General features: G+C 33.7%; 1 protein-coding gene across 5 annotated transcripts in view; it reads left to right on the forward strand.

Moving 5' to 3' along the window:
* Window positions 1-27,974, forward strand: part of LOC135681703 (intraflagellar transport protein 43 homolog A) — a 57,416-nt gene that overhangs the window by 4,994 nt on the left and 24,448 nt on the right. For 2 of the 5 annotated variants that reach the window (XM_065196283.2, XM_065196285.2), the window contains 6 exons: window positions 816-886; window positions 976-996; window positions 4,178-4,210; window positions 6,357-6,406; window positions 9,193-9,265; window positions 17,928-18,003. In XM_065196283.2, the coding sequence (XP_065052355.2) occupies window positions 816-886; window positions 976-996; window positions 4,178-4,210; window positions 6,357-6,406; window positions 9,193-9,265; window positions 17,928-18,003 (324 nt within the window). Of the gene's footprint in view, window positions 1-815; window positions 887-975; window positions 997-4,177; window positions 4,211-6,356; window positions 6,407-9,192; window positions 9,266-17,927; window positions 18,004-18,619; window positions 21,263-27,974 lie in introns of those variants that run through there. The other 3 variants (XM_065196284.2, XM_065196286.2, XM_065196287.2) reach the window with 2 other exon arrangements.

The raw sequence follows: 27,974 nt of genomic DNA on the forward strand, positions 1-27,974 counted from the left end.
AGTTATTACGTGATAGACAGTTTTCTTAGCAAGTTGTTTCCATCCTTTGAGCCTGTTGTTTGCTTCCAGTGTTCTTTATAGAAGCGACTTGATAAAGACTCGATCACATCATTTTTCTAGTTTTTATGAATGTTCTAAACTTTCATCCCACTCTAACTTTTATCCTCAAGCTAGATACATTCTTAACTTTTTTTCTTTGGAATTGCTCTTTCTTTCTCTGTCTCACTCTCTCTCTGTCTTTATCTGACGCAAGATACTTGAAAACTTTTTATCAGAGGAAATTCCTTTCTTTGAATTTGATTTAATTCGTTATTGGCCTGATGGATTTTTGTCAAATAGCAACTTTGGTTTTTGGTTTGAACGTTTGCTCTGTTGGTGTTTTAAGCGTGTCTTCTACTAGCAATGCATTTACTCTGACAGGGGTCTTCCAGTTCAGACGAAGTTAGAATCATCTACAGGGCTAAACACGGGCTAAACACGGGCTAAACACAAAGCTAAACACAAAGCTAAACACGGATCCAGTACTCATTGCAACAAATTTTATTGCAACATAGTGAAGAGTAATAGAATATCAACAACAAATCATAACAGTGAGAAGCGTGAAAAAACCACAGTTTACCTAAAAATAAAAAAAATACTTTGAGACTTTGCTTGACAGATGGTCAGCTGCAGCACCGTAAATTGATAAGAATCTTCTTGATAAAAGAGAGTATGAAAAGCTTTGCTTGTATTTTCCCAGATTTACAGGTCTTCATTGAAATGCAAAAGAATTATTCGTCTGTCTGAAATCTGAGACTGTTTTTTTTTATTTTCAGAACTCTACATCTCCAAGGCCAACAAGACGGCAAGGTGGTTGGGCAGACGACTTTAAAGAAAAGAAGAATAGGTAACACTGATTATAACTTTTTATTCGACCCGTCGTTCGTTTCAATCGTCTATTTCAAACTCTTCTAACAAATGATTTATCAATTACAGCGAAGACATCGATGAAGTGGGGTAAGAATATTTAAGAAGTTTCTCTCCTCCCATATTTCTTTGCCGTTATCTATTAGAAGCTTCTCACCTGTCTTGCCCTTGTTCTGTGTATGTTACTCTTCGTTTATCAATCACTCAAGCAATTGCCTATGCCTTTCGGCCTATTCGTTTTCTTCCCCTTACTCTGGTGATTCTCAATATAGCTCGTTATTCTCTCTCAAAGTCTTTCCTCCACCCTCCCTCCTGATCTTCATTCCAACACCCAAACCTTACAATCTTTTTCTTTAATTTATTGCTCTACATATCTATCTGCTATATTTACTAGATTTTGCATAAATTTTCAAATCCCCATCTTAATAGCTTGGGGGCTCTTTACCCCTAAAAAGTTTGGGGCTCAGGCTTTATGCGATATGCAAGTGGCAAATTGAACGTGAGTTTATGTCACTGGAGCACTGAAAACATAAATTGATTTAAAGACGGTAAAACTCCCTGCAATGTCGATTTGGGTTGTGTTTATAATATTAAAAAGTTTGAGCCTACTATAAGATGTTTTAAGGACTCTTTTATAAACGAATGCTATTTTTGCAAAGGTAGATGAAAGGAATCGTGTAATGATAGTATTTTGCTCATTTTCAAGTGGGTACGGACCTGAAATAATGTATCAGGACTTACTACCGTTCTCATTCAGTTGAACTGCGAGGGCCTGACAGTTGTTGAAAATTCACAAGAGCGTTTGGTGGGGAGTTTCCACAAATGGAGTTTCAGTTGGTTCAAAATAGCGATAAAAGACGACGAGAAATCTAAATTATTTGGTACCTTAGGATCCCTAATAACCAATTCCCACTTCTCCACTTTTGATACCTTTTTCGAACTCAGATCCTAATCCAACATGCTCTGCTTATCTTTTCCATTTTCACAAAGTCAACTTTTTCTGTGACGAATATTAGAGATTTCTTTTCCTCTAATGTAGGATCTTTACCTTATAGATCCTCTTTATTGTTTTGCTAACCTCTTCCTCTCTCGTCGGTAACCTCAGCCCTCGAAGAATAGGTCTAGCGAAGAATTTCTACAGTTGCTCTATACAACTCCTCCTTTATTTGGAGAGCTGAAAATACGTAGGTATTTCAACGTGATGTATTAAAGTTACCGCTACAACTGCAACTAAATGATAAATTACATTCAACGAGAAGAATGAATGTTTTGAAACCGAGTTTGAACTCATAAAATTTTTTAAGCAATATGTATACCAGTGCTTTTAGCGTATAAACTGCCTGGGATGCAAGGAATAGGGCCTTTTTGCAGAGTTAATCTTGCTATCTTGCCAGGGGTGTTCATCTCAGTTATCTCGAAGCTATTCCCCGTATACAATGAAAGATGCTTGCTTAGCCTCGCTCTTTGTTTTAATTTAGATTTACCAAAATTATTGTAGCTACTCACTTTAAATTAAGTGAATGATAAAGATGTCCCTGAAATCCAGGTTTGTAACAGAACCTCTGTATGATGTGGTGGTCATCGCATGCTTATATCATGCTACCCGCACTCAATATACTTTTATGCGTTTCATCCCAGTTTGCTTTTCATAACTTTAAATTTTAATGCCTTAATACTTATCCTACGTCCCGTGAAAAATTTTCATTTGGTCGATCTTTTGCGAGACTTTATGACAATAATTCTGTATTGGTTTGAATTTCAACTTCTGCTGTACCTTTAGATGCTGTTATCGTACCTAGGTCAAGCTTTTCTACACAAAATATGTCGTTTGACATAAAGTTGTTCGTTTGTTCTCTTGAAATGTTACCCGGAGAAAACACGATATAAAAATTCGATATAAGATGTCTCGAATCGATCCGGATTTTATTGTTGCCAGGCTCTTCAAGTTTTTGTTTAGTTTTTATTTTTCGAGCTAAAACGTCCCTTTAAAATGGATTTGATAACGATTGCCTTGAAAGTTTTGGGAAGTTCAGAGTCATTTGTATATCGCTATGTTTTTGCATCATGAATTTATCAAGACTTTTATTTTACACAGAAGTGTTAAACAGACAGCTTAAATCTCAACCGAACTTTGTTGATTATAACGTAGTTTCTCAGAAGGCATGCTTTGCAAGCTCATTTTGCCCCCAAACTACAGCAATTTGGATGCTCTCAGTGAATCTTATTTGTATGGTAGCACCAGTACCGAAAAAAGGGAGTTTCAAACATTGTTAACGTCGTAAAGCTTTACACCATTGATTGAAACAGTTATCGTCAATCTGGCCAAAGTTTTTCAAGCTAATACATTGTTGGCTAAGCTTCTTCGTGCACTCTACATCGAGCAGTCGCGTTGACTATTAAAATAAACTGAATCTTACTTCGACGAGAATATATTTAGTTCAACGAGCTATTAAGGAAATAAAACTGAAGGGTGCAATCAGTTCTATACCCCAATATAACGAAATGAGCAAAAAGACGAGACTCTAGCAATTTCAGTATGAACAACAATTTCCATTCATTTTGGTAAACGACAATCCAAATCGAATTTTTTTCCGAGCTTAATTTTGGACCTAACTACCTGACATCTTTATTTAAAAATTATCGAAAAGAAGGTCAAGGCATCTAAACTAAAGAAATTAACCAATTCACATATCTTCTTTTTAAGACGACTGTTTAACTAGAAACTTGCCCGGTGTAGGTATTTTAAAATGAAATGAAACTAAAAACTGATACATTGTCTCAAAGGAATGTTTAGTCGCACCAACAGCATCTGCAATAAGAAACATCAAGTTTTTCAGTATAAAATTGTGCATTTTTCTGATGTTTAGTTGCTCAATACTTTATAAATTTTATGTTGAATTTTCCGAATTCTAATCGATATGCTTGGCAGCATTATGATGCAAATCGTTTTCTCTAGCTTGCTTCAGTCTTTGCATTGCTAGAGACAAGAGAACATATCACCTGATTTACATCGTGAAATAGTGATGGATAATAACGGCCCAGTGCTTGAAATGTAACAATTTCCTTAGTAGAAGATTTCTAAATAGCTACTAAACGTGTTCGTTAGAAGTTTTATTATTTGCATTATATGGTATTGAATTACATTGGCTAAATAAATGTCAATTTTCTCGATATGTGCACTAAAAAGCGCAGGTGCTTTTTCTTTAGAGGTATATATAAGGTGGTTCATTACTCCTGATTTCAATGAACTAACTTTTTACAACTTTTACAGGAAGAAAAAGGGTACAAGTGTGGAAGAAATAGAGTAAGTTTTGTAACTTATTTTATCCTTTTGATAATCAATTTTCTTTTTAACTAGTGAACATGTTCATGGCAGGTATTATTTACCAAAAATAACACAACAATGAGTTACAATGAAGAAAAATCAATCAGATTTCTAATTTGTTTATTCATTGATAAGGTAAAACCAGCAATTGTCGATTTTATGGAGTTTGTTCTAAATTTATGCCATTCTATTCCCAGATAAAACTTGAATATAATAATGTAGATTCGTTTTAAGTTGCATCATCTAAACTTGAGTTAGACTTGTCTAAACTCATGTGAGATTTGTTTAATTGCTAGTTGTCTAAACTCAACCTAAAGCCTGTTACCCCTCGTTTAGGCCCACCCTGTATAAAGGATCATGGGCTTATTTTCGGGCATAGGCCTACTGGCCCTTTAAAGGAGAGGCTTCTCATTTCAAAATGTGGATGTAAATGGTACTTTAGAGTAACGTGTACTTCATAAAAGATCAAATAACTTTTCGATAATATCTTTGTCTAGATATTCTGCTTTTTCAAGATATGTATCTGGTCCCTTGAGATAGTATTTGCAATGGACTTGTAGCCATTTCCCTTCTTGTTGCTTCTTTGGTGACATGCAGAAGCTAAATTTTTAAAGGCCCATGGGCCTATATAAAGGTGCATTTTTCCAATTGAAAAATTCAAAATTATAGAAATATTTCATACAAGCCCATAGGTTTTAATGCGGGGTAATAGGGTATTAGTCTGAACACAAGATATATTGTCTAGACTCAACTGAGGTTTAAAGGAACTCAAATGAAGTTTATCTAAACCAAAGTTGGGGCCTGTTTATATGAGCAAATTTATGCCACCTTTCAGCCTATTAGCTGGCAAATGGGATGATATCATCGCATGTTTATATGCAAATTCTTTCCCACCTTCCAGTTGATGGCCTCTTTTTATCCCATCTCACCGGTTTCTCCGATATCGCAACACCAGCACATGTGCAAAGATAAAAATTGAATTCCACCTTCCAATCCTACTTCCAGCCAGTTTTGTGTTGATATGGAAAAATTTCATCCCAAGAGGTGAGATCCGGCAAGCTGAGAGCAGGATCTCATTTGCCCCGGAAAGAGCATTTCTCAGATAAGCACCAGATTGAAATTACAAAGCTTTGTATAGGAAGGCTGGATCTCACCTCGCAGCCCATAGACTGGAAGGGGGATAACTTTACTCATATAAACAGGCCCTTAGACACGTCTATGCTAATGTGAGATGAATCTAATTTCAAGTTAAGTTAGTCTAAATTTAAGCTAGAATAGTCTGAATTATTTTATATAGCTCAATATAGCTCAAGTGAGGGTAATATAAACTGATGTTCAGGCTAAATAAAAATTAGTTTTTTTCTAAGTTAGATTAATTTACATAAATCAAAGTTAGATTACTCATAAAGGGCACTCAAGCTTCCTTTTATAATGCTAATAATTTCTCAGTTTTTAATTCTAAATTTTAAAACTCAAAATCTAGACACTTGTCAAGTATCAATCGTTTCATTATCAACAATTTGCTAAAAGCATCTCTAATATGAAATGTCCATATTACTCCTCGTTTAGCAATGTTTTTCAGATATGCCACTTGTTACAAATTGTATTTTTTTTGTTAAATTCCACGTATCAGCATGATATTGCGCATTTACATGATAGTGTTGCTTTCACATGACTGATTTTGAAATCTGATCATTAGTTTTGATTTTCAATATTTGGTTTAGGAAATACACAGTCTTTTCTAGGCACCTGTAATATTATAATTTACTGATTCTGGTAGAAACGTTTATTATCTGTGAGTTAGTTATTGCACGTTGTTTATATGTCCTTAACAGTTAAAAGTTTCCTAGTCAATACCACTTCAATAAATCTCATCATCTAGAAATGTATATCAGTAATGTTGAGGTGTAAGTCTCTTGTCACATAATGTCTTTCCCCTTTTTTGGAATGAACTGTTCTTGGGAAAACTTTCGTCAGTTTTTGAAAGAAATTTTCGCAGCCATTTTTCAAACTTCTACATAATGAATATACTTAATTCAACGAAGAAAAGAAGTAGAGTGATGAAATGAAATTTGTTTATTATAAAAACAAATCAATCTTATCATGTTTCCGAATTTCGTTTTAGCGAACGGCTTCGCCCAGACGCAACTGTCAATTTGGAAGAGCAAGATGACGGTATGAATTTTAAATTATGCAGAAATCCAGTGTTTTAAAAGCTTTCCAATATAAATTATAGAGAGAATGGTGAACAGAGATCAACAACTGGCAGTCATTTATTTGGATTATATCTTTTGTTATCTTTTTGAATATCGATATATTTTGATATATTTGAAATGTGACCAAATATATTAAAAACTCGCCTAGCTAGAGGTTAAAGATTTTTCCAGCTGCATACTTTTTCAAAAACCTATACTAATTGATCAAATTAATACCATAATTAAGTTATCTGATTAAGAAAAGAGAGCATTTTTTATTTTTTAATTTTAGAAATGAGTTAATTTTTGTCTTATGGTATTCTTCGATTTTATCTATGTCGTTTTGTTTTTGCACGTACCATGTGTGTTTTATTCTTTCGGTTGTTTTGTTTTGTTTATCTGTACTTTTTTTTGGATCTTTACGAATTTAAAAAAAATCAATATTGGTTTAACAGCTGTATCGTTTTTTTATTATCAACTTTTCTTTAAGTAATCAATAAAAATTGACTTTTAATTTTACTTGTTCTGTTTGTTTGTATTTTTTAGTCATTTTATCATGCTACATGTTTAACTTTAGAAAGTTCTCATTATATCTTTTATAACGAGTTGAAGTTTGATTTTAATTTTGTAGTTCTTGCATTATTAGTTTTCATTTTCACTTTAGAAGGTTGGTATGTTCGTACTTTTATAAGGAGTTCAATTTTGGTTTCAAATTTTATTATTTTTTGCATTGTTAGTTTTCTTTTCACAAGCACATAATAAATTGAATTAGCTTTAGAAAGTTTTCTTTCTTTGTCTATTTTAAGGGGTTGAGTTTTGGTTTTAAAGTTTTATAGTTTTTGCATTATTAGTTTTTCTTTCACCAGCACAAAATAAATATTTACAATTTATTATCTTTTTGTTGCTGTATCTTTCGGTCATCTCTTTATAATACTACTTTGCGTTGGAAATTTTTCTTTCTGTAGTTATGAGTTGAATTTCGGTTGTACAATATCAATGTTTTGGGATTAAGGGTGTTACTTTAAGTAACAATGAATAATGATGGACTTTTGATTTTACTTTTTCTTTCTCTTTACGTTTTTAGTAATCTCTAGTTGCATGTATTTGGCTGTTTTTGAACTTTTTTCTATTGAAATTAAAAAGAATTTAATTTTGTTTTTAAATGTCACCACTTTTGCATAAGGAGTCCTTCTTTCTACATAATAGAATCGATAATGACTTTTGAGTTTATTTTTCTATTTGTTTACGTGTTAACTTTGTTTTGAATCATATCTTTATTGTTTCATTTAAATGTTGAAGGTTTGCTTCCTAAAATAAATATGAATTATTGACTTTCGGTTTAACAGTTTTATTATTTTGCATTAGGTTTTCCAGAAACTCAGAATGAAAATTAACTTTTTATTTTATTTTTCTGCGTGTTTAAATTTTTTGGCGTCTCTTTAAATTTTATGCTATTTATTTAAGTTTAGAAAGTTTTTCTTTCTGTAGCTATTATTTAGAGTTGAATTTTGGATTAATAATTTTATCGTTTTGCATTATTAATTTTTCTGTTAGAAGCACAGAATAAATATTGACTTTTTATTTTACTTTTTCAATTTTCCAACGTTTTGTCATTCAACTTTTTATGACATGTATTTCGCCTTGCAAAGTTTTCTTTTTGTAGCTGATTTGAAGAGCTGCATTTTTTTTCTAAAATCTTATCGTATTTCCATTATTTATTATTCATTGAGTAACACACAGTAATTATTTACATTTTACGTTTTTTTATTTCTAACTGTTCTTTTTGTAACAAAGAACGAATATTCACTTTTGATTTTACTTTCCTTTTTTTACGTTTTGTCAGTAAGCTCTTTATGACACGAGTTTTGCTGTGAAAAGTTTTCTTTCTAATCTAATTATAACCATTGTTCTTTTATCAACACAAAATTAGCATCGACTTTAGACTTAACTTTTTCTATTTTTTTGCTTTGTTTCTTATATCATTAATTTTTTTGCCTTGAATCGACTTCTGAATTATTTTCTATCCTATTTTACAAAATGGTTACTTTCTACGAATTCTATCTCGTTTTGCTTCAAAATTGAACGGACAACCCTTCACAGGCAAATTTTATTGTCTTATCGTATTCAAGATTTACTTTCAAATTATTTCCTTCTGATTTTTTTTATTTCTTCAATGCTTGAATCTTTAATGCTGCACCTTTTTACATTTTTGCTGATTCGTTTGTTTTTTTTCTAAAAAAATCGATTATATATTTACACGTTTTTAGCTATTGATTTAGCCTTAATTTTCAAGCTGCTTTTGTATTGTATTTCAAAAACTTTTTTGATGGATTTTTATTCTACATTAATTTTTGAATGACGAGCAGATTTAATTTTCAATAAACTATGTGTCAAATTTTTCAATTTCATTGTTTATTTGATTGTCAACTTTATCTAATTCAAGTTGGTTTTGCGAGGATTGCACAATTTTTCAACTCTCAGTTATGTGTTTTCTCAGCGATTATATCAGCGAATGTAATTGATAATTTTCTTTGCGATTAATTTTATAACTAACTGCAAGAAATTTTGTTTCAATATTTATTTTGGGTTTTGACCAGGGTCTTTGTGAAAATTGGTTTTTTATTACCCTTCACGTTTATTTGATAAGTATCATTTTATTCGATATTTTTGCGATCTATTTCCTAATCACTAATCAAAACTGATTAAGTGGCATCGAATCAGGTCTTCACTTGTAATTGCGTTATATACTTTGTTAATAACTTTTAGATATTCCTGTTATTCCGGATCTCGATGATGTTCAAGAGGACGACTTGGTTCAACAGGTGGCTGCTCCTCCAAGGTTTGTACAAAATTTGAGTAATATTGTCACAAAAGAGTAACCCTATAAACTCTGTCAGAAAAGTGAACACATTGTCGATTGTGTTGTCTTTAGAGCTGCTGCAAAATCTTGTACGTTTGGATACTAAACGTTAATTGTACCAGTTTCTTCATCCAATGTCATTGAGGGTTATTTTGCTTGACAATATTTTTTTAGAGTTCGGTGTCGACTCGATTTAGGAATTGTTTTAGGTGTAGCACAATATTTTTTCAGAGAAATGGATTACTATCATTACGAAATTCTTGAAAGAGCCTCAATCATATAATTTTGTTCTTTCTTGGTAACTTTCAGCCCATCATTGCTTTCTTTTATATAATAATTTGCTCTTTGTAGCTTGCTTTTACAGTTAGGTTATCCTCAGGATTCCACCATACCTGTAATTAGGCTACAAGCATTTGAAAAAAAAACTTGAAGTATGTTTTTGATCACATGTAAAACAACTATTTTTGTCAGTGTAACTGATGCAAAAAGTACCTAAAACAGATAAACCTGACAAGTGTTTTAGGGTGCTAATGGTTAAAAATTGAAAAGCTATTTTTATAGCATGCAGATGTACTCTTTTGAAGACTGCAAAAAATATGGAACAAATCCAATGCTGCAGTGCACGCTTGATACAAACACAAACGGAGCTAAAAATTTTTGCGATCACGCCCTTTAGATTTACTTGAAATACATTTCAGAATGTTTTTTTGAGTCGTTTACCACGTTTTACAACTTTTTAGGCATACTTTGTTGCGTTTCGTTAAAATTCAGTTCTTAAAATAGAATTCCTTGCTTTAAGAGGCCCTCTATACCTTGAGACCCTGGGGCAGTTTGCCCCTTCTTGTCCCCCTTTCGGTGGCCCTGTTCATATTCCACGCATCTCTTTCACATCCACGCATCAATTTTTGCGATCACGCCCTTTAGATTTACTTGAAATACATTTCAGAATGTTTTTTTGAGTCGTTTACCACGTTTTACAACTTTTTAGGCATACTTTGTTGCGTTTCGTTAAAATTCAGTTCTTAAAATAGAATTCCTTGCTTTAAGAGGCCCTCTATACCTTGAGACCCTGGGGCAGTTTGCCCCTTCTTGTCCCCCTTTCGGTGGCCCTGTTCATATTCCACGCATCTCTTTCACAGAGGCCTGTTCGTCCTGGGTTTTTACAAACTCACTTGAAAGGGGCCCACCGGGAAACAACGCCCTTGCCAATAAATATGAAATGTTTCAATCAATTCAAAATCCATATGATCATATTTACCCTCGTCAATGCCAAATCTTAGAAGTAGATCTGCAATTTTAATCAGGGAATTAAAATTCTTTATCAATCGCTGTTTTCAGAACCGATTGTTAGCCTTATTGTATATTTTTCACTTTAGTTTTTACATTGTTATTTTCAGTTTTAAGGCATTTCAACTAGAATTTAATTTAGTGGTTTTGCTTCAGCAAAAAAATTCCATAATTTGCTTTTTCAAATTTCGGATCAGTTCTAAATTTTTCTAAATGATATATTCTGATCCTTTTTGAAAAATTTTAATAGATAGACGCTCAGTGAATTACATTTTGAGACATTTTAACTTTTATTATCGACAAATGCTTCATTTACGAGCAAAATTCTCAAAACTTTTAGTAATGACTGCTGTAAATTTTGTTTCAATAGAGTAAAAATATTTCTTATTGGGGCTATTGTTCCTTTGATAATTTCCACGGAGGGTGATGAAAATATGAAAAATTGACTATGAAATTTCCTTATGGAGATGTTACTAAGGAGCTTCTTGCTGACTAGGTGTCACGACTGTATTCTGTAACGTTGCCTTTTGAAAACACTTGCTAAAATTTTGAAAGAAGTAAAATTTGAGATGAAAATGAGACAAATTTCCATGGGATAAAAATTAGATGAAAAGGGAAAAGGGTGATACAAATCATTAAACAAGAACTACAACAAATTTCCAAGTTCTTACTATGATAACTATGATAGTTTTACGCAAGCTGAGCTGCTTTAATATGCGTGGTAATTGCACTGCGTCTCTCTCCAAAGCACTATTTTTAGGCCGATAGTTTTTAGGATTGGTTTCCGCAAGTAGATTGGCATAGCACCTTAAAGTGAATATGGATTGAATGCTTTTAATTCGCTAGTTTTCAAGTTGAAAGCAATATATCTTCAGTTTGAGGGCACATGTAGAGCATTATGTTGCCTCTGTGGACCCACTAACGTTTGCTTGGCTAATTGATACTGTCTCTAAAAAGTGTGTTATGCGTTTTGGCTTTGTGGGATGATCAAATAGGTCATAGCCACTGATGATATAAAATATGGAGTGTATGGGTGTGAGGTGATTAATATGCATAGGGCATACAATTTGAATTTATTTTAACCACAGACCATTAGCAAGGAGACCCGCGAAAAGACAGCAATGTGAACTTGTCTAGATTTGAAATGTTTTTGTAATTTGAATATGAACGTGCAAAATGAACCAACTCAATTTAGTCAGAGTATCCTGCCTTGGAATTCCAAAACCACAGGTGGTTGACAGATGTTTCCTACCGGCCAATGTGCCTAAATTTCCAGAATAGCTGTTATTTTTCAAATTTTAGCATATGAAGGGTCAAGTCTCTCCATTTGCGATCGTCCTCAATGAAAAATAAATGTGCACGCAACAATATAGAGAGGAAGGACATTAACAGTAACATCAGAGAATTATGAAATCAAGTCCAGTCAAGCATTTTTTGCCTCTTTTAGTGTACATTGACTCAACAATAAATCGATCCCCGATAAATTTTTTTCTCTAGAAATCTTTTTGAATTTATAGGCAAAGCAAGGTTTTCTGTGACTATATATTTATTAGTTTCTTCTCTGCTCTAAAACTAATAAAAGAGGCTCTACGCTAGAACTTTATGATTTAATGTTGAGTTTTTGACTTTGAGGTAAAGGTATCTTGATAGATATTTAAAGTAAAGGAATATCGCAAAGGACCTTCATAATATATTAAAATCTCAAATCTCCAAGATTCCAGGTAAGAGCGATACAATATTTGAAACTGGCCTCAACTGATTACCCTTGCTTATTCTCAACTAGTTAGCTACTGGCTCCATGTTTCATTTCCGAATTCCATCTTCCAATTAATAACAATCGATGGATAACCGTACTCGAGGAGCAATACTCCTTCCAAGGGCTGCTCCTGTCGGGATTGTGTTTCTTGGACAGAGAGAAAGGAGCTTGAAAGGATATATTTTATGGCTACATTCTATCAATTCTTGAAACACCATTTTCAAAGATATTTGTGTTTGTTTTTTCTGCTTGAAACTGTAAATAAGCGACACACAATGAAGAACTAGCGCTATAACAACTTCATGTTGTTATTTTACTGTATGGGCTGAATCTATTCTGTATATAATTTATAAGTATATGCAGATTTATGTCTGCACAAAATTTTTATTTTGTGACAGATTATTTTGGGACCTTTATTCAGTATACTCTCCCGATCTGGGTGTCCCCTATTTATTAGTGTCTAGAATTAGTAGCAGTTGTTTCGTGTTTTCAGCATTGTCAATAGACCATATATTTCGGTTCTTTATTTATATCTGTGTTTTCTAGGGTTATATGGTATTCGAATTTTGGGATTAGCAGCATGCAATAACCAAAGAGAATGTACCTTTGAATTTTAATCAGATTATATTGAAATTTCAGTAAGATTAGATAAACTCCTTTTTTAAGAACTATAAGAACACGAGCCTCAAAATTGGTCCAAAGTTAAGAACGAATTAAGAACAAGCTGAGGCTGAGCTACTGTAAAATGTAATTTTGAACAACGTTTTATCTCATAAACGAGGATTTTTAACCATGCTTGGATGCTTTTTCGGTGAATTTTCAAACTTGGCAGCAAATGAAGCTTGGACAAGGTTTGAAGACCTCGGTTTGAACACAGCACTCACTTTGTTGGCAAATGAGGCTTGAACACCTCCCCAGAGCGAAAAAAGCTAGCACTCGCACTGCTTACACCCTATTAATTTGAGAACAAATTAAGAACAATCCAGCCTCAAATTTTCAAAAGAATTAAGAACAGCCTTAACTTAAATTTACTGGTCCTTCTGTGATGAAAACAAAAGTTGCTAATATTTTGAACCAGTACTGTGTGATTTTAACTGGTCATCAGCTCGTACCGTGTTTCTTTTAATAAAGAATGGAGTTTCATTTCATTTTGCATGTAGAACTGTTTGATACTTTGACCCTTTGCAATTAATCGGACGATCAACAGATTAACACCAATTAATTAGCACATGTTTGTAAACTGAACTAGTTGACCGCGGTTCGTTTGGAAAATGTGGCGTGTATTCGGTAGCCAGTGTTTCAAAGGACCGCGTTTTTCTGCGACCTACCCATCTCTTGACCTCTCTGATTGGGTAGTCAATTAACTAATCGGCTATTAATTAGAGCGTGTCTTCACATGATGCAATTTTAACCAGATTGGTGCTAACAAATATTCAAAGATTAGTTTTCCTTCGCTGTTATGCAAAGTAATTTCGACTTCAGGGGTATGTTAACTGGATAAGGACCAACTGTGGGGACGGGCATTTAAACTCCATTGCGTGTCGCACAAAGCATGCCTGAAGAATTTTCGTTTGAACACGCGTTTGTCCTCCTGGCCGTAGCAATCGTTTTCTGCTCACGAACAGCAATGTTTGTTTGTTTTTGTGATTAACACATTAGCGCCTGATGATGTATGTTATCCGAATGACTGGGTAGAAATTGAATTTTTCTATTACACTCTTTTTTTAAAAGAACCAGTAAATTTAAGTTCAGGCTATCTGTTCTTAATTTTTTTCGAAAATCTGAGGCTGGATTGTTCTTAATTTTTTCTTAAATTAAGAGGATGTAAGCAGTGCTATTGCTAGCTTTTTCGCTCTAAGGAGGTGTTCAGGCCTCATTTGCCAACAAAGTGAGTGAGACAGCCTTAATTTGCTGACAAATTTGAATATTCACCGAAAAAGCACCCACACATCGCTAAAAATCCTCGATTTTGAGAAAAAACGTTGTTCAAAATTGCATTTTGCAGAAGCTCAGCCTCAGCTTGTTCTTAATTTGTTCTTAACTTTTGACCAGTTTTGAGGCTCGTGTTCTTATAAAATTGTTCTTATAAAAAAAGCGTGTATTTCTAGAAATTCTAACAACTGCAAAGCTGAATAGGATTCCCAATGTTATAACCATGATGCAACTTTGTTGAAAGTAATGTGTCTGTTTCTTCTTGACTGTAGGCGGCCAATTTTATCAGCGGCGATGTCAATCAGGATTACTACACTCTCTTTTTTAAAAGAACCTTGAGAACCAGTTAATTCAAGTTCAGGCCCCTGTTCTTATTTTTTTCGTGAAAATCTGAGGCTGGATGGTTCTTAATTTGTTCATAAGTTATCAGAGTGTATACAGTGCACATGCTAGATTTTGCGTTATAGGGAGGTGCTCGGGCTTTGTTTGACAAGGAAGTGAGTGAGACATCCATAACTTGCCGACAAGTTTAAATATTCACCGAAAAGGCACCTACACATGCTAAAGATCCTCGTTTATGAGATGAAGCATTTTTAAAAACTACATGTTACAGTAGCACAGTCTCTGCTTGTTCTTAATTTGTTCTTAATTTTTGACAAATTTTAAAGCTCGTATCCTTATAAAATTGTTCTCATAAAAAAGAGTGTATGCAATCACTTGTTATCAGGATAGACAAGCCAATTTAAATCCGTGTTGATTATGATTATGCTGCTTGTGTAATAAGTAGTTAATTTCAGGGTCCTTTCGAGCTGGTTACTTATGATAATATTCTATTAAGTTTTGATTGGCCCCTTTAAGCTCCATGTCCAGTAGGTTTTACCCCAGCCCTGTCGATGCTCTAGCAAACGAACAGTTCAGACCTAAAGGGTCGGTACAGAGGGGTCTTTGATTATTTGCTATATGGTATTCTTTAGTGTCAACTGCTTTGCATAGAAATATCTTTCTTACAGACTGAAAAAGTTACAATAATGGCTTTGAGAAAAACAAACACTCTAAAATACCATTTTTAAATTTTGACATTGAAGAATTTAAAATTCAAGACAGAAACAACAAGATTTTGTAACACAAGATATATAGCCACTAATTGTTGTGTTTTCTTTTTTTTCCTCCTTTACATGCATTTACGACACTCTCTTGCACAGATACTGGCTGTTTTAAAAGTTAGACAGTTTCTACTGACACGTTTTTAGAAGATTCTTTCAATAATTTCCAGTGAGTTCGAAAACAAAGATATGATTGTGGGGATTGGCTGTATTTTCTTGCATTAATGTGGTCTGTTGAATGTTTAAGGAAAATCATTGAATTCCAGACACATCTATTTAATGGGGACAGCGTAAAACTGCTTGCTATTCAATAATTTAGCTGATCTCCCTTATTTTTAACGTTTTGTATAAATATGTCGCTTGAAAACACGTTGTTCCCCGGCCTGCTGACACCTTGTGTTGTCTTAAACGACAATGCCAAGAGGACGATTCATCGCATTTTTTGTAAATTTTTCCACTTCAAGCATGTGATATTTTTGCTTTTCAAAGATATTGCTGAGCCCCGGCCGTGAAGCTCTGTTACAAATGCAACATGCCGTGGAAAAATCCATATGTGACCCGAGTGATTGTTTAATCCAAATGAAGGGGAGTTTTCGCGATTCCTTGTGAAAAATTCGTTTGCATGGATTACTAGACAGAACTGATGCACGAACAGCTGGTTTTTCGTCCCTTTTTGAGTTATTTTCAATGGATTTCTAAGTTAAAAATTTATTAGAGTATCCCAAAGTTCTACCAAACCAATGAAAGATCGTATTTTTACAGCGCCACCGCCGTTGGTCACAGCTTTTTACATTTGCATTTTTTTCTTTTCGACCACACCAATTTTCATCAATATTGATGTCATTAGTTTTCCATATCTTCTTCGATTCCGAATCACTTGACAGTCTGTCTTCTCAAACAATACTCCTTGGTTTTTATGTCATTATTTGATTTATTTGCTTTATATTTCCTTATATTACTTCCTCTTTTCATATAGAGTATTTATTTGTTTTTAGAAAACATCCGACGGTAAATAGATCTCTTTTTTAATTCTTTTGCGCAAGATGTCTATTTTACACTGTTGCTCGTAATGAAATCTAGTCTACATTAACCATTATAAAGGCTTGCAAAAAATAAATTCAAGTCCTTTTTGTCTTACTTGCCTCTAACAATGGGTCCTTCTTGTATTCTACTTACTTTACTAAGTCAAGACGATAAATTATGTAACCACGAAGAACCACCATTTTGCGGATAAAGTATTAGTTTTGGTGGCTTTTTAGTCAATGAAATTTTTGGTGGAGAAACAAGATGAGCACTCAGTATGTAGCTGCAATTTGAAATGGGGCATCTTGATTTCTTTACTTGTAAATATTTTTGCCAAGTTTGTAGGTACATTCGCAACATTTCTTCATCTTTATAAAAGGGTTTCTTCAACACAAATTTTTTGGCAACATCTTCATTTGTGGCGAGAAGATTGCTCTCCCATGAAGGTAATTCCTGTTTGAAGGCTGTTTCCCCATGAAGGCGATTCCCCATGAAGGCCGTTTTGGCAATTACTTTCTAGGGTCTAGTTTAAAATCTTGAAACTGAAAACGAGAAGAAGTGGAGATGGTACAAAATTATTTGCTATCTTAATTAGCGAAACAAGATATTTCTCATTTGATTTGTCCTAAAAAGTGTTGATCTGTCCCTTTGCTTAAATCTTTTTATCAGTTTTTGTAACTTTTATCTTTCCTACACCAAATGTCCGCCTTACTTTTGTTGTCCAGTTTATTTTACATTTATATTGTCCAAATCCACAGCATAGCATCTCTGTATGTGTGCTCTTTTGTTAGCAATCTCGCTAATGTCTTGCAAAACTTACGGTCATTACTCAATAAAGTCAGTATTAGTGTTTGATAAGAATATTCCACGTTGTAAATGCGATTGACAGCACAGTCATTAAGAAAAATAGCTGTTTGATGTTAGGTTTTGTTAGTTGATTGTATGGTATAACCTTACAGCCACGTAACACCTTGTTAGTAAATTAGGACATTGTTTTGAAATCAAAGCTAAAGAGCTGTACGTCCCTAGCAAAGTTGTTTCATTATAGCTTAACATGTTAAACCCAAGCGATAGATGTGTCTCGTTGACAAAATGCTGTTTGTAAATGAAACCGAAGGAATGATTGGATGAACTTAAATTCGCAAATCACGAGACCCTCCCTTAGCTAAGATATTTGCTCTTTGATTTTGATTTGAAAGCCTTTAAATAGTCATTACTTCCCATAATAGTTGTTTCTTAAATCCTGATATTAAGTTACGATGGCAATATACAGTCGTAGGAAACACTCAAACTGAAATCCGCTTACCCATTTCTGCGCAGTACTGACGATAGGGATAAGAGAGTCTTATAAAGTCTACAATTTGGTTCACCAGCGATTTATGCCTAAATCTCTTGATTGGCAGCCTTGTTTACAGGCCTTACCACATCTACTTTCCTAACAGACTCTCTTATAAGTGAAATTTGTATCTTAGACAGAGACACATTGGTTAATCTGTGCGTTGGGAAGCCATCACTGTAGCTCTTTGCTTTCTTCTTCTAGCGTTCAAGTTACCCGTGTTGCTACCTATAAAGAACTCGACACAGACTTTCAGAAACATGCAGGGCTGCTCACACTGGTATGTTTACAGTTTTTCATTTGGCTTAATAATGTGGCTTCTTTAGAAATCCGTTGCTTGCCCACCCGATTTCCACCAACTTATCCTTGTTGATAGTACTGCTAAGCGGACGCTGATTTTTCATAGATTCCTAAGCCTCGGACTTTTCTTGTTTTTAACTGGGATCATCAGTAAAAGCCCTTTAACTGGCTCTGGTTAGTTACAAAGCCTGCCGACAGTTTATCTCCGATCATACGCCTCTAATCTTTAACGATTGTTAAATATAGTTGTAATGAATACCCTCTGAAAACTAGTATTTTTTAAGTATTCCCGAATCCTCAGATTTGCTCCATGTTAACCAGTTTATTCGCAGCTTAAGTTGTAAGATGTTAGAAGACAAGTCATAATCGCAGATTGTCATTGTTTTACTTTTATATTATGTCATTGTTTTTATTCTTGCGAGTATCCACAGCTTACCAAGCACCTCCTTAGGTTCTCTTGCAAATTAATTTGTGTTCCTTTATAATCTGCACGTCGCTGCATTGTATAAATTGTGAGTCATATCAAGCCTAATTGTAGGTGCCACAATGTCTGTAATGACAGATTACTAGTCTTAAACATATCTACTTTCCATTAGGCTTTCTTTTCAATAAGCAATTGAGCTAACAGATGGCTAGATACTGAAGATATCATTTGCAATTAGTTTCCTGGTGGTGTGTTATCATCCACGTAAAAGAGTTTCGTTTAGATTCTATGATGCACATAAGACAGTTCTGTCTCATCAGGAAATGATGTTTCTTCCATATTTCGTGTTTATTTTAAATACTCTTAGCTAAACATGGGCTATTGTGCACGAAGACGTTATGTGTAATTTTGCCTCACAGAAAATGACTGCTTTTCAATACAATTATTTAACAACATTCTCTTTCTCAACGCTGCTCATTTATTTTTTATTCATCTTGTTTTTACAACAGTGTTGTTAGTGTGCTTATTACGTTTACAAGCCCTTATACATACTTTCCTTTCAACGCTCTCTATGAGTTGCAATGTTGCAAAATATGATATCTGCAGTATCTTCATAAGACTAAACAATTTTCATTTAGGTGTTGCTTCTAGTTTTGTCACTTAATCGTATCAATCAGGCTATTTTCGCGCTAAATTCAATGTTTAATAGTCTTGACTGCATTAAACAGTTTAACAAAATTTCCTTAAATGAGATCACATATCATGTCACACAAGTTGAAATCAGTGGCAAACTTCTGGCAAAAATTAATAGGAACTGAAATAGCTAGGTAAGAGGTAAATCCAAGCAATAGAATGATTAAAGTGACAGACGAAAATTAAAACAGAAAGGATCCAAGGTAGAGAAAAACAAGAATGTATCAGAAGAGTGTGTTAATTGCTAATGAATATAGTTTCATTGGATAATGACAGGCAATAATTGATATTTGAAATAATCAATTTGAAATAAAGAGAGGGATAGGTTATAAGTAGATAGTTAGTTGGTAGCGAATTTGAGCTTTTTGGAAAGTGAAAAAGGTAGTTGTAGTCTAACAGAAATTGTTTGGGGCTGAGAATGTATTGGTCAAAGGTGGAAAATGATATTAAAAACATTTTTGCTGCTCAGTGTCAAGACGTTGTTGAAATTGAATGAAATTTGGGGGAAAATCATTTGGTCGGAGTTAAAGATTTTTGTTACTGGTTTTTGTGTTGACAAAGATGGCTTGCGAAAATGACATAACATTGATTGGAAAAATATACATGGATCAGAAGAGTTGTTTCCAGAAACCATGATGCTTTTGTAATATGTTCAGGTAATATTGTCAATAAAAAATGGTTACTGAAATCGAGGCTTTAATGCCTATCAAAAGTCTTGCAACAACAATAGCATTTTTGTCATTAATTTCTCATTAGTTTTCTCTATCCCCTGTCAAGCCATGCTAGACCATGCAAGCAATGCTGGTATTTATAGAAATACACTATTCAAACGTTTCTTCGGTTTGGAAGTTAGGACAGGGGCTGAAATTTGGGCGGAAAGGGGCAATACGACCATTTCTAAAGGGGTGAAATAAAAGTATGTCGAGAATTGGCTGAAACTGCAATGAGGAGGTTTTGGTACAATATGGAAGACAGCTTGAACCTGAGCGTTACAGCTTTGAAGAAGATAAAAATAACTTATTAGAAGATGAAAAAAGTTAACAGCTACCCTGCCAATATATTTGGTAATGAAATATAAGTTTGTAAATACCCTATCGAGATGTTTTTTCAGGTAAGGGATAATATCTCAATATTACTAAAATAACTCGGAAGAAGGTTAAAATAAGTTAAAAGAAGGGAAAAGCGAACGGCTTCTCTGTCAATATGATTTGTTAGGTCATAGAATATATCTCAAAATGACTGGAATGACTTGAAAGGAAGTTATGATAGGTTGGAAGACAATCCAAGTTAATTGCTACTCTGTCAAGATAATTGTAGAAGATAGAAGTTTGCAGCTTCTCTATCAAGATATTTTGGCTGTTAATGGAGAAGATTCGAAATATGACTGAAATAACCTGGGAGAAACAAATAGCTTCTCTGTCGAGATATTTTTTAGTTAATTGAAAAGTACTGAATCATGATTAAATAACTCTGAAGAAGGTTATGATAAGTTGAAAAAAGGTAGAAGTTAGTTGCTTTTCTATCCAGATATTTTTATGGCTGATGGAAGACTACTGACATATGACTAAAATATCTCGGAAAACATAATGATATGTTAGAAGAAATTACAAATTTATTGCTACGCTGTCAATATGTTTTGGTAGGTAATTGAAGGGTACTGAAACAGGAATAAATATCTCGGCAGAAGGTTATGATAAGATGGAAGAAAAAAAAGCTAGTGGCTCTCTATCAAGAAAATTTTATGGCTAATGGAAGAGAGCTGGAGTATAACAGAAACAACTTGGAAGAAAGTTATGATATTTTGGAAGATGATGGGAGTGAATGGCTAAATGTCAAGATATTCTTGTAGGTATTGGAATTTGACTGAAATAACTTGGGAGAAGGTTATGATATATTGGAAGATGATGGGAGTGAATGGCTAAATTTCAAGATATTTTTGTAGGTATTGGAATTTGACTGAAATAACTTGGAAGAAGGTTATGATATATTGGAAGATGATGGGAGTGAATGGCTAAATTTCAAGATATTTTTGTAGGTATTGGAATTTGACTGAAATAACTTGGAAGAAGGTTATGATATATTGGAAGATGATGGGAGTGAATGGCTAAATTTCAAGATATTTTTGTAGGTATTGGAATTTGACTGAAATAACTTGGGAGAAGGTTATGATATATTGGAAGATGATGGGAGTGAATGGCTAAATTTCAAGATATTTTTGTAGGTATTGGAATTTGACTGAAATAACTTGGGAGAAGGTTATGATATATTGGAAGATGATGGGAGTGAATGGCTAAATTTCAAGATATTTTTGTAGGTATTGGAATTTGACTGAAATAACTTGGAAGAAGGTTATGATATATTGGAAGATGATGGGAGTGAATGGCTAAATTTCAAGATATTTTTGTAGGTATTGGAATTTGACTGAAATAACTTGGAAGAAGGTTATGATATATTGGAAGATGATGGGAGTGAATGGCTAAATTTCAAGATATTTTTGTAGGTATTGGAATTTGACTGAAATAACTTGGAAGAAGGTTATGATATATTGGAAGATGATGGGAGTGAATGGCTAAATTTCAAGATATTTTTGTAGGTATTGGAATTTGACTGAAATAACTTGGAAGAAGGTTATGATATATTGGAAGATGATGGGAGTGAATGGCTAAATTTCAAGATATTTTTGTAGGTATTGGAATTTGACTGAAATAACTTGGAAGAAGGTTATGATATATTGGAAGATGATGGGAGTGAATGGCTAAATTTCAAGATATTTTTGTAGGTATTGGAATTTGACTGAAATAACTTGGAAGAAGGTTATGATATATTGGAAGATGATGGGAGTGAATGGCTAAATTTCAAGATATTTTTGTAGGTATTGGAATTTGCCTGAAATAACTTGGAAGAAGGTTATGATATATTGGAAGATGATGGGAGTGAATGGCTAAATTTCAAGATATTTTTGTAGGTATTGGAATTTGACTGAAATAACTTGGAAGAAGGTTATGATATATTGGAAGATGATGGGAGTGAATGGCTAAATTTCAAGATATTTTTGTAGGTATTGGAATTTGACTGAAATAACTTGGAAGAAGGTTATGATATATTGGAAGATGATGGGAGTGAATGGCTAAATTTCAAGATATTTTTGTAGGTATTGGAATTTGACTGAAATAACTTGGAAGAAGGTTATGATATATTGGAAGATGATGGGAGTGAATGGCTAAATTTCAAGATATTTTTGTAGGTATTGGAATTTGACTGAAATAACTTGGAAGAAGGTTATGATATATTGGAAGATGATGGGAGTGAATGGCTAAATTTCAAGATATTTTTGTAGGTATTGGAATTTGACTGAAATAACTTGGAAGAAGGTTATGATATATTGGAAGATGATGGGAGTGAATGGCTAAATTTCAAGATATTTTTGTAGGTATTGGAATTTGACTGAAATAACTTGGAAGAAGGTTATGATATATTGGAAGATGATGGGAGTGAATGGCTAAATTTCAAGATATTTTTGTAGGTATTGGAATTTGACTGAAATAACTTGGAAGAAGGTTATGATATATTGGAAGATGATGGGAGTGAATGGCTAAATTTCAAGATATTCTTGTAGGTATTGGAATTTGACTGAAATAACTTGGAAGAAGGTTTTGATATATTGGAGGATGATGTGAGTGAATGGCTAAATTTCAAGATATTCTTGTTGGTAGTGGAAGATATCCAAAATTTGACTGAAATAACTTGGAAGAAGGTTATCATAATTTGGAAAAAGATACAACTTGGTGGCTACTCTATCAAGATATTCTTGTCGGTATTGGAAGATATCTCAAATATAGCTGAAATTACTCGGAAGAAGGTAATTTTAAGTTAGAAGAAGATGGAAGTAACCAGCTATTCTTTTATTATGTTTTTTAGTAAATAGAAAAGTGCTGCAATGTCACTAAAATAGCAGGGATTAAGGTTTTGATATGTTGGAAGAAGAAAGAAATTAGTGGCTTTTCTATCAATGTATTTTGAAGTGAATGGAAGAATGCTGGAATATGACTGAAACAACTTGGAAGAAATTTATGATATGTTGTAAGTTAATCCAATACGATCGAAGAAAGTTATGAGAAGTTTGAGAATGATAGAAGTCAATGGCTACTAATGGCTACAAGATATTTTTAGGTATTGGAAGACTACTAAAATTTGACTTAAATAAATGGGAAGAAGGCTGTTATAAGTAAGAATAAGATGCCAATTAGTGGCTACTATATCAAGATTTTTTTTGGGTAGTGTAAGAATGCTGAAGTCGTCGACTGCTTTATTAAATTATTTTCATTGGTAAAGAAAGATAGATTGAATATGACTGGGGTAAAGTAAATGAAGACAACGAGAAGTTAAAAGATGATGAAAGAAACTACTTTAGGGACAATGTGGATTGATAGGTCATGGACGATAACTAAGATCTGAATGAAATAATCTGAAAATTTTCACTGATAAGTCAGTTAAATATAGATTTTGATTGGTTGTAAGTAGAGTTAGATTAACGGAAGTTATGCTTTTATAAACAGAAAGCATAAAGTAAAAAGATGGTATTTCGTTCGAAAAGATTCAGAAAGGAAATACGTGCAAGTGCTTAAAGCTTTGTAAAAGTTTCTTAGTGCTATCAGCTGCTAAGATTCGTTACTAACAGTGGGGAATATTATTAAGGAGGTGGGTGTGTAATACTCGCATTTCGCGATTTAAACAAAAATATAACGCTTAGAAGAATGTAATTAGTGAAATGATTGGTCAGCGCAAATTCTAAATGAACAATACAGTGCTTTATTTTTTCAATGTTTATCAAACCAAGATATTTTTAACCTTTGTTGCTTATGTATATAAAAAAGGTTCAAGTGAATTTTCTCTCTAAATTTTTTAACCACCCTTGGCTGTCAACCACCCTAAGATATTTCTCGTGGTTGATGTCGCTCTTTGTATTGTCATTTTTAAATTTTTCAATTATATTTTCTTTTTTCACAAAGTCAGGTCTTCTCAGTCACATTTTTCGGCATTGATGCATATGATACAAACCCTTACCGAATAATACGTTTCAATGTTGCTTTCCAAATGCCTTTCGATTCCTGAATTCTTATTTCATTTTTTAATCATTACATTTTTAAGTGGAAATCAATTCGAACAAATTCATAAGCTTATTTTTTTGGCAATTTGCTTTTAGTATTTCTATTAACTTTTAGTATTTCATTTTGTCCCATGAACCGATATATTTCTACTTTTCGCTGCATTTTTTTCTTTATATGTATTTTTTAATCATTTAATCTTATTTAGATTTTTCCATTTTCTGTAGTTTGTTTGTGTTTAATCTTTTACTTTTATTATTTTTCTAATTTTATACTTATGTTCATGTTAATATTTGTTAGTTTTGCATAAAGTTTATAGTTGCAAAATTAGAGGCAAAATTAGAGGCAAAATTAGAGGCAAAATTGACGTAAAAATCTTAAGTTTTCTTCTTTTCCCTAAAGGACTGCTATAAACTTTTTACGAAGAAAGTTCTCATGTAATTTTAAGCAGACTAAACCCGTTTTTCCTGTAGAAAGAAAACTCATATGCTAAACACTAGTTGTCCCCAGGACCATGAATTACTATACTTTATGCTAAAAACTAGTCGCCTTACTTACGAGGATTTGAAACAGTCTTCTTGCGTGACTCCAAGTTTGTCAGCTTCAATGCAAGTTTTTTGTCAGGCTCTTTTTATAAAGGAATTTGTTATTTGTCTCATTTTTAGTTTTGTTTTGTTTTTTCATTTTCTTTGTTTTGTTTTTTCATTTTCTTTGACGAATTCTGAGTTTCATTTACCGATTAAATAAAGTTTAAATGTACTGGTTAGTTGTCTGCATTTGACTGCTAGGAGGTAGTTTGCAATTACAACGTCTACTTAAAGGATTCTAATGAGCCAATTCTTCACTGTGACACTGTGAGCCAGTTTTCTGCATTTTGGCTTCAAGGAACTCAAATTGTTATTAAATCTTTGAAAGATACCTCCAAGACGCAGTTGCATTTGGCATCTTTTCAAATAAAGTTGTTTTACCTTGAATGTGTCAGTATTTTATAAATGCATCTATACAAAGGGAGCTGCTGAACCTTTAAACCTTTAAAGTTTCTTTTTTCGAGTTAATCTTAGTGCAACGTATACTCCGCCTTGTATTTTGTCACGCATCATCATCTAATTTTCATTTCAAGTTGGAAATGCTTTTGGTAGTTAATTTTGTATGGTTTAAAATATAATGCTAAAGAACAGACAAGTAAATATATTAACCGGAAATTACAATCCCATTTGCGTAAGATCGAATCCAGAAGGATCCGTAATATAATATGTACGGATCGGCATAGGCTGCCAGCACATTAAAGTCTGTTTTCCGTACCCGTTTCAGCTCATTTTGGGATGTATGTCCGATCTCAGCGACGTCTTATGTAAGATCCCATTTACACGGAATAAGGCCCAAATGAATCTGTACCCGCCCGGATCCGGTGTTCAAGGCGTCTTAAACTTTTCGTTATGTCCATATTTTGTATTTCTTAAAATAATCAAAATCATTCAGTAACTATAAATTGATCGTTTTTAACATACAGCCTTTTTTTCCTAAAAAGGATTTAGTTTTTACTGTGTGACTTATTATCAAATACTGTTTCAAATGCTTTGATTCGGCTTCTGTTGCCTTCTCTAACATACATATCTTCAGATAGTCTTTAGATAGTCGATAAAATCGCCTATCGGTAGAAGAAATATTACCTAAATGTTTCTTCATCTATGTCTTCGTTGGTATATTTTACTATCAGTGACCTTACACCTCCTTGTCTGGACGTTCAAGCTACGCCACTGGCTTCAATGACCGAAGTTAAACCCTAGGAGAAAAATATTGAGCGGTAGGAATTTTGCGTCATTAGAGTGCCTTTTGTCCCCCTCGATGCCGCTAACTGATACCACTGGATGCCTGCATAGCTACTGGAGCAATTATCCCTTAAACTTCACTGATCAAATGCTTTCAAACTGTTTTTCGTTTTTCATGCTAGTTGCAATTTACAGTTAAAATTTTTTTCAAATATTTTAACACCTTACGTTAAGTCAAATCCAATAGCATTCTTTTTTCTCCATTTTTCGTTGAATGGAATCTAAATTACATTATTTTGCCTACCTTTAGAAAAATCATGTTGCTAATTTCTAAGGCTTTTCTCTTGCCTTTAATTTTTTCGCTGATTTGCTTTTCGAACAGAATACCCAAAACATGCATATTTAATACGCACGACGTCGTTTTCTTCAAAATATCGAAAACTCAGAAACCATTGAGTATAAAAAACCTCGCAAAGCTCCGCCTCTTTGAACGAGTCAGTCGAAATGCTCAGTCGCCCTAATTGCAAGATCTTCTTCATTGCGAGTATATTCTACCTGATTGGTATTTTCCCATGCTTTCAGACCTATTTTTAACTGTATATACCGTGCAGATACAAAAGGTTAGCTGTTAGTACCAAAAGTTTTGATTTGATACTAAATTTCCTCTGTTTTGATTTTCTGCTTAACCTTAAACTTTTTGCTACTTTCTTTGAGACGGAGTTGCGATTTTCTTATTATAATTGCATTTAGCAGTATGAGTAAAGTATGTGAAATGTATCTATTTTACCCTGTTTTGAAGTGTACTGTACTGTACTGTACTGTACTGTACTGTACTGTACTGTACTGTACTGTACTGTACTGTACTGTACTGTACTGTACTGTACTGTACTGTACTGTACTGTACTGTACTGTACTGTACTGTACTGTACTGTACTGTACTGTACTGTACTGTACTGTACTGTACTGTACTGTACTGTACTGTACTGTACTGTACTGTACTGTACTGTACTGTACTGTACTGTACTGTACTGTACTGTACTGTACTGTACTGTACTGTACTGTACTGTACTGTACTGTACTGTACTGTACTGTACTGTACTGTACTGTACTGTACTGTACTGTACTGTACTGTACTGTACTGTACTGTACTGTACTGTACTGTACTGTACTGTACTGTACTGTACTGTACTGTACTGTACTGTACTGTACTGTACTGTACTGTACTGTACTGTACTGTACTGTACTGTACTGTACTGTACTGTACTGTACTGTACTGTACTGTACTGTACTGTACTGTACTGTACTGTACTGTACTGTACTGTACTGTACTGTACTGTACTGTACTGTACTGTACTGTACTGTACTGTACTGTACTGTACTGTACTGTACTGTACTGTACTGTACTGTACTGTACTGTACTGTACTGTACTGTACTGTACTGTACTGTACTGTACTGTACTGTACTGTACTGTACTGTACTGTACTGTACTGTACTGTACTGTACTGTACTGTACTGTACTGTACTGTACTGTACTGTACTGTACTGTACTGTACTGTACTGTACTGTACTGTACTGTACTGTACTGTACTGTACTGTACTGTACTGTACTGTACTGTACTGTACTGTACTGTACTGTACTGTACTGTACTGTACTGTACTGTACTGTACTGTACTGTACTGTACTGTACTGTACTGTACTGTACTGTACTGTACTGTACTGTACTGTACTGTACTGTACTGTACTGTACTGTACTGTACTGTACTGTACTGTACTGTACTGTACTGTACTGTACTGTACTGTACTGTTTTGTATTGTATTGCGCTGTATTGCGCTGTATTGCATTGTATTGCATTGTATTGCCCTGTATTGCATTGTATTGCACTGTTAATTACAACAGAGAGCCAGCCAAAGCAAATGTTCACGAGGCATCGTGATACAAATTGAGGATTTTCTGTGCC

The sequence above is a fragment of the Rhopilema esculentum genome, chromosome 12, assembly GCF_057945365.1.
Source record: "Rhopilema esculentum isolate cy_ngs chromosome 12, ASM5794536v1, whole genome shotgun sequence".
Taxonomy (NCBI): Eukaryota; Metazoa; Cnidaria; class Scyphozoa; order Rhizostomeae; family Rhizostomatidae; genus Rhopilema; species Rhopilema esculentum.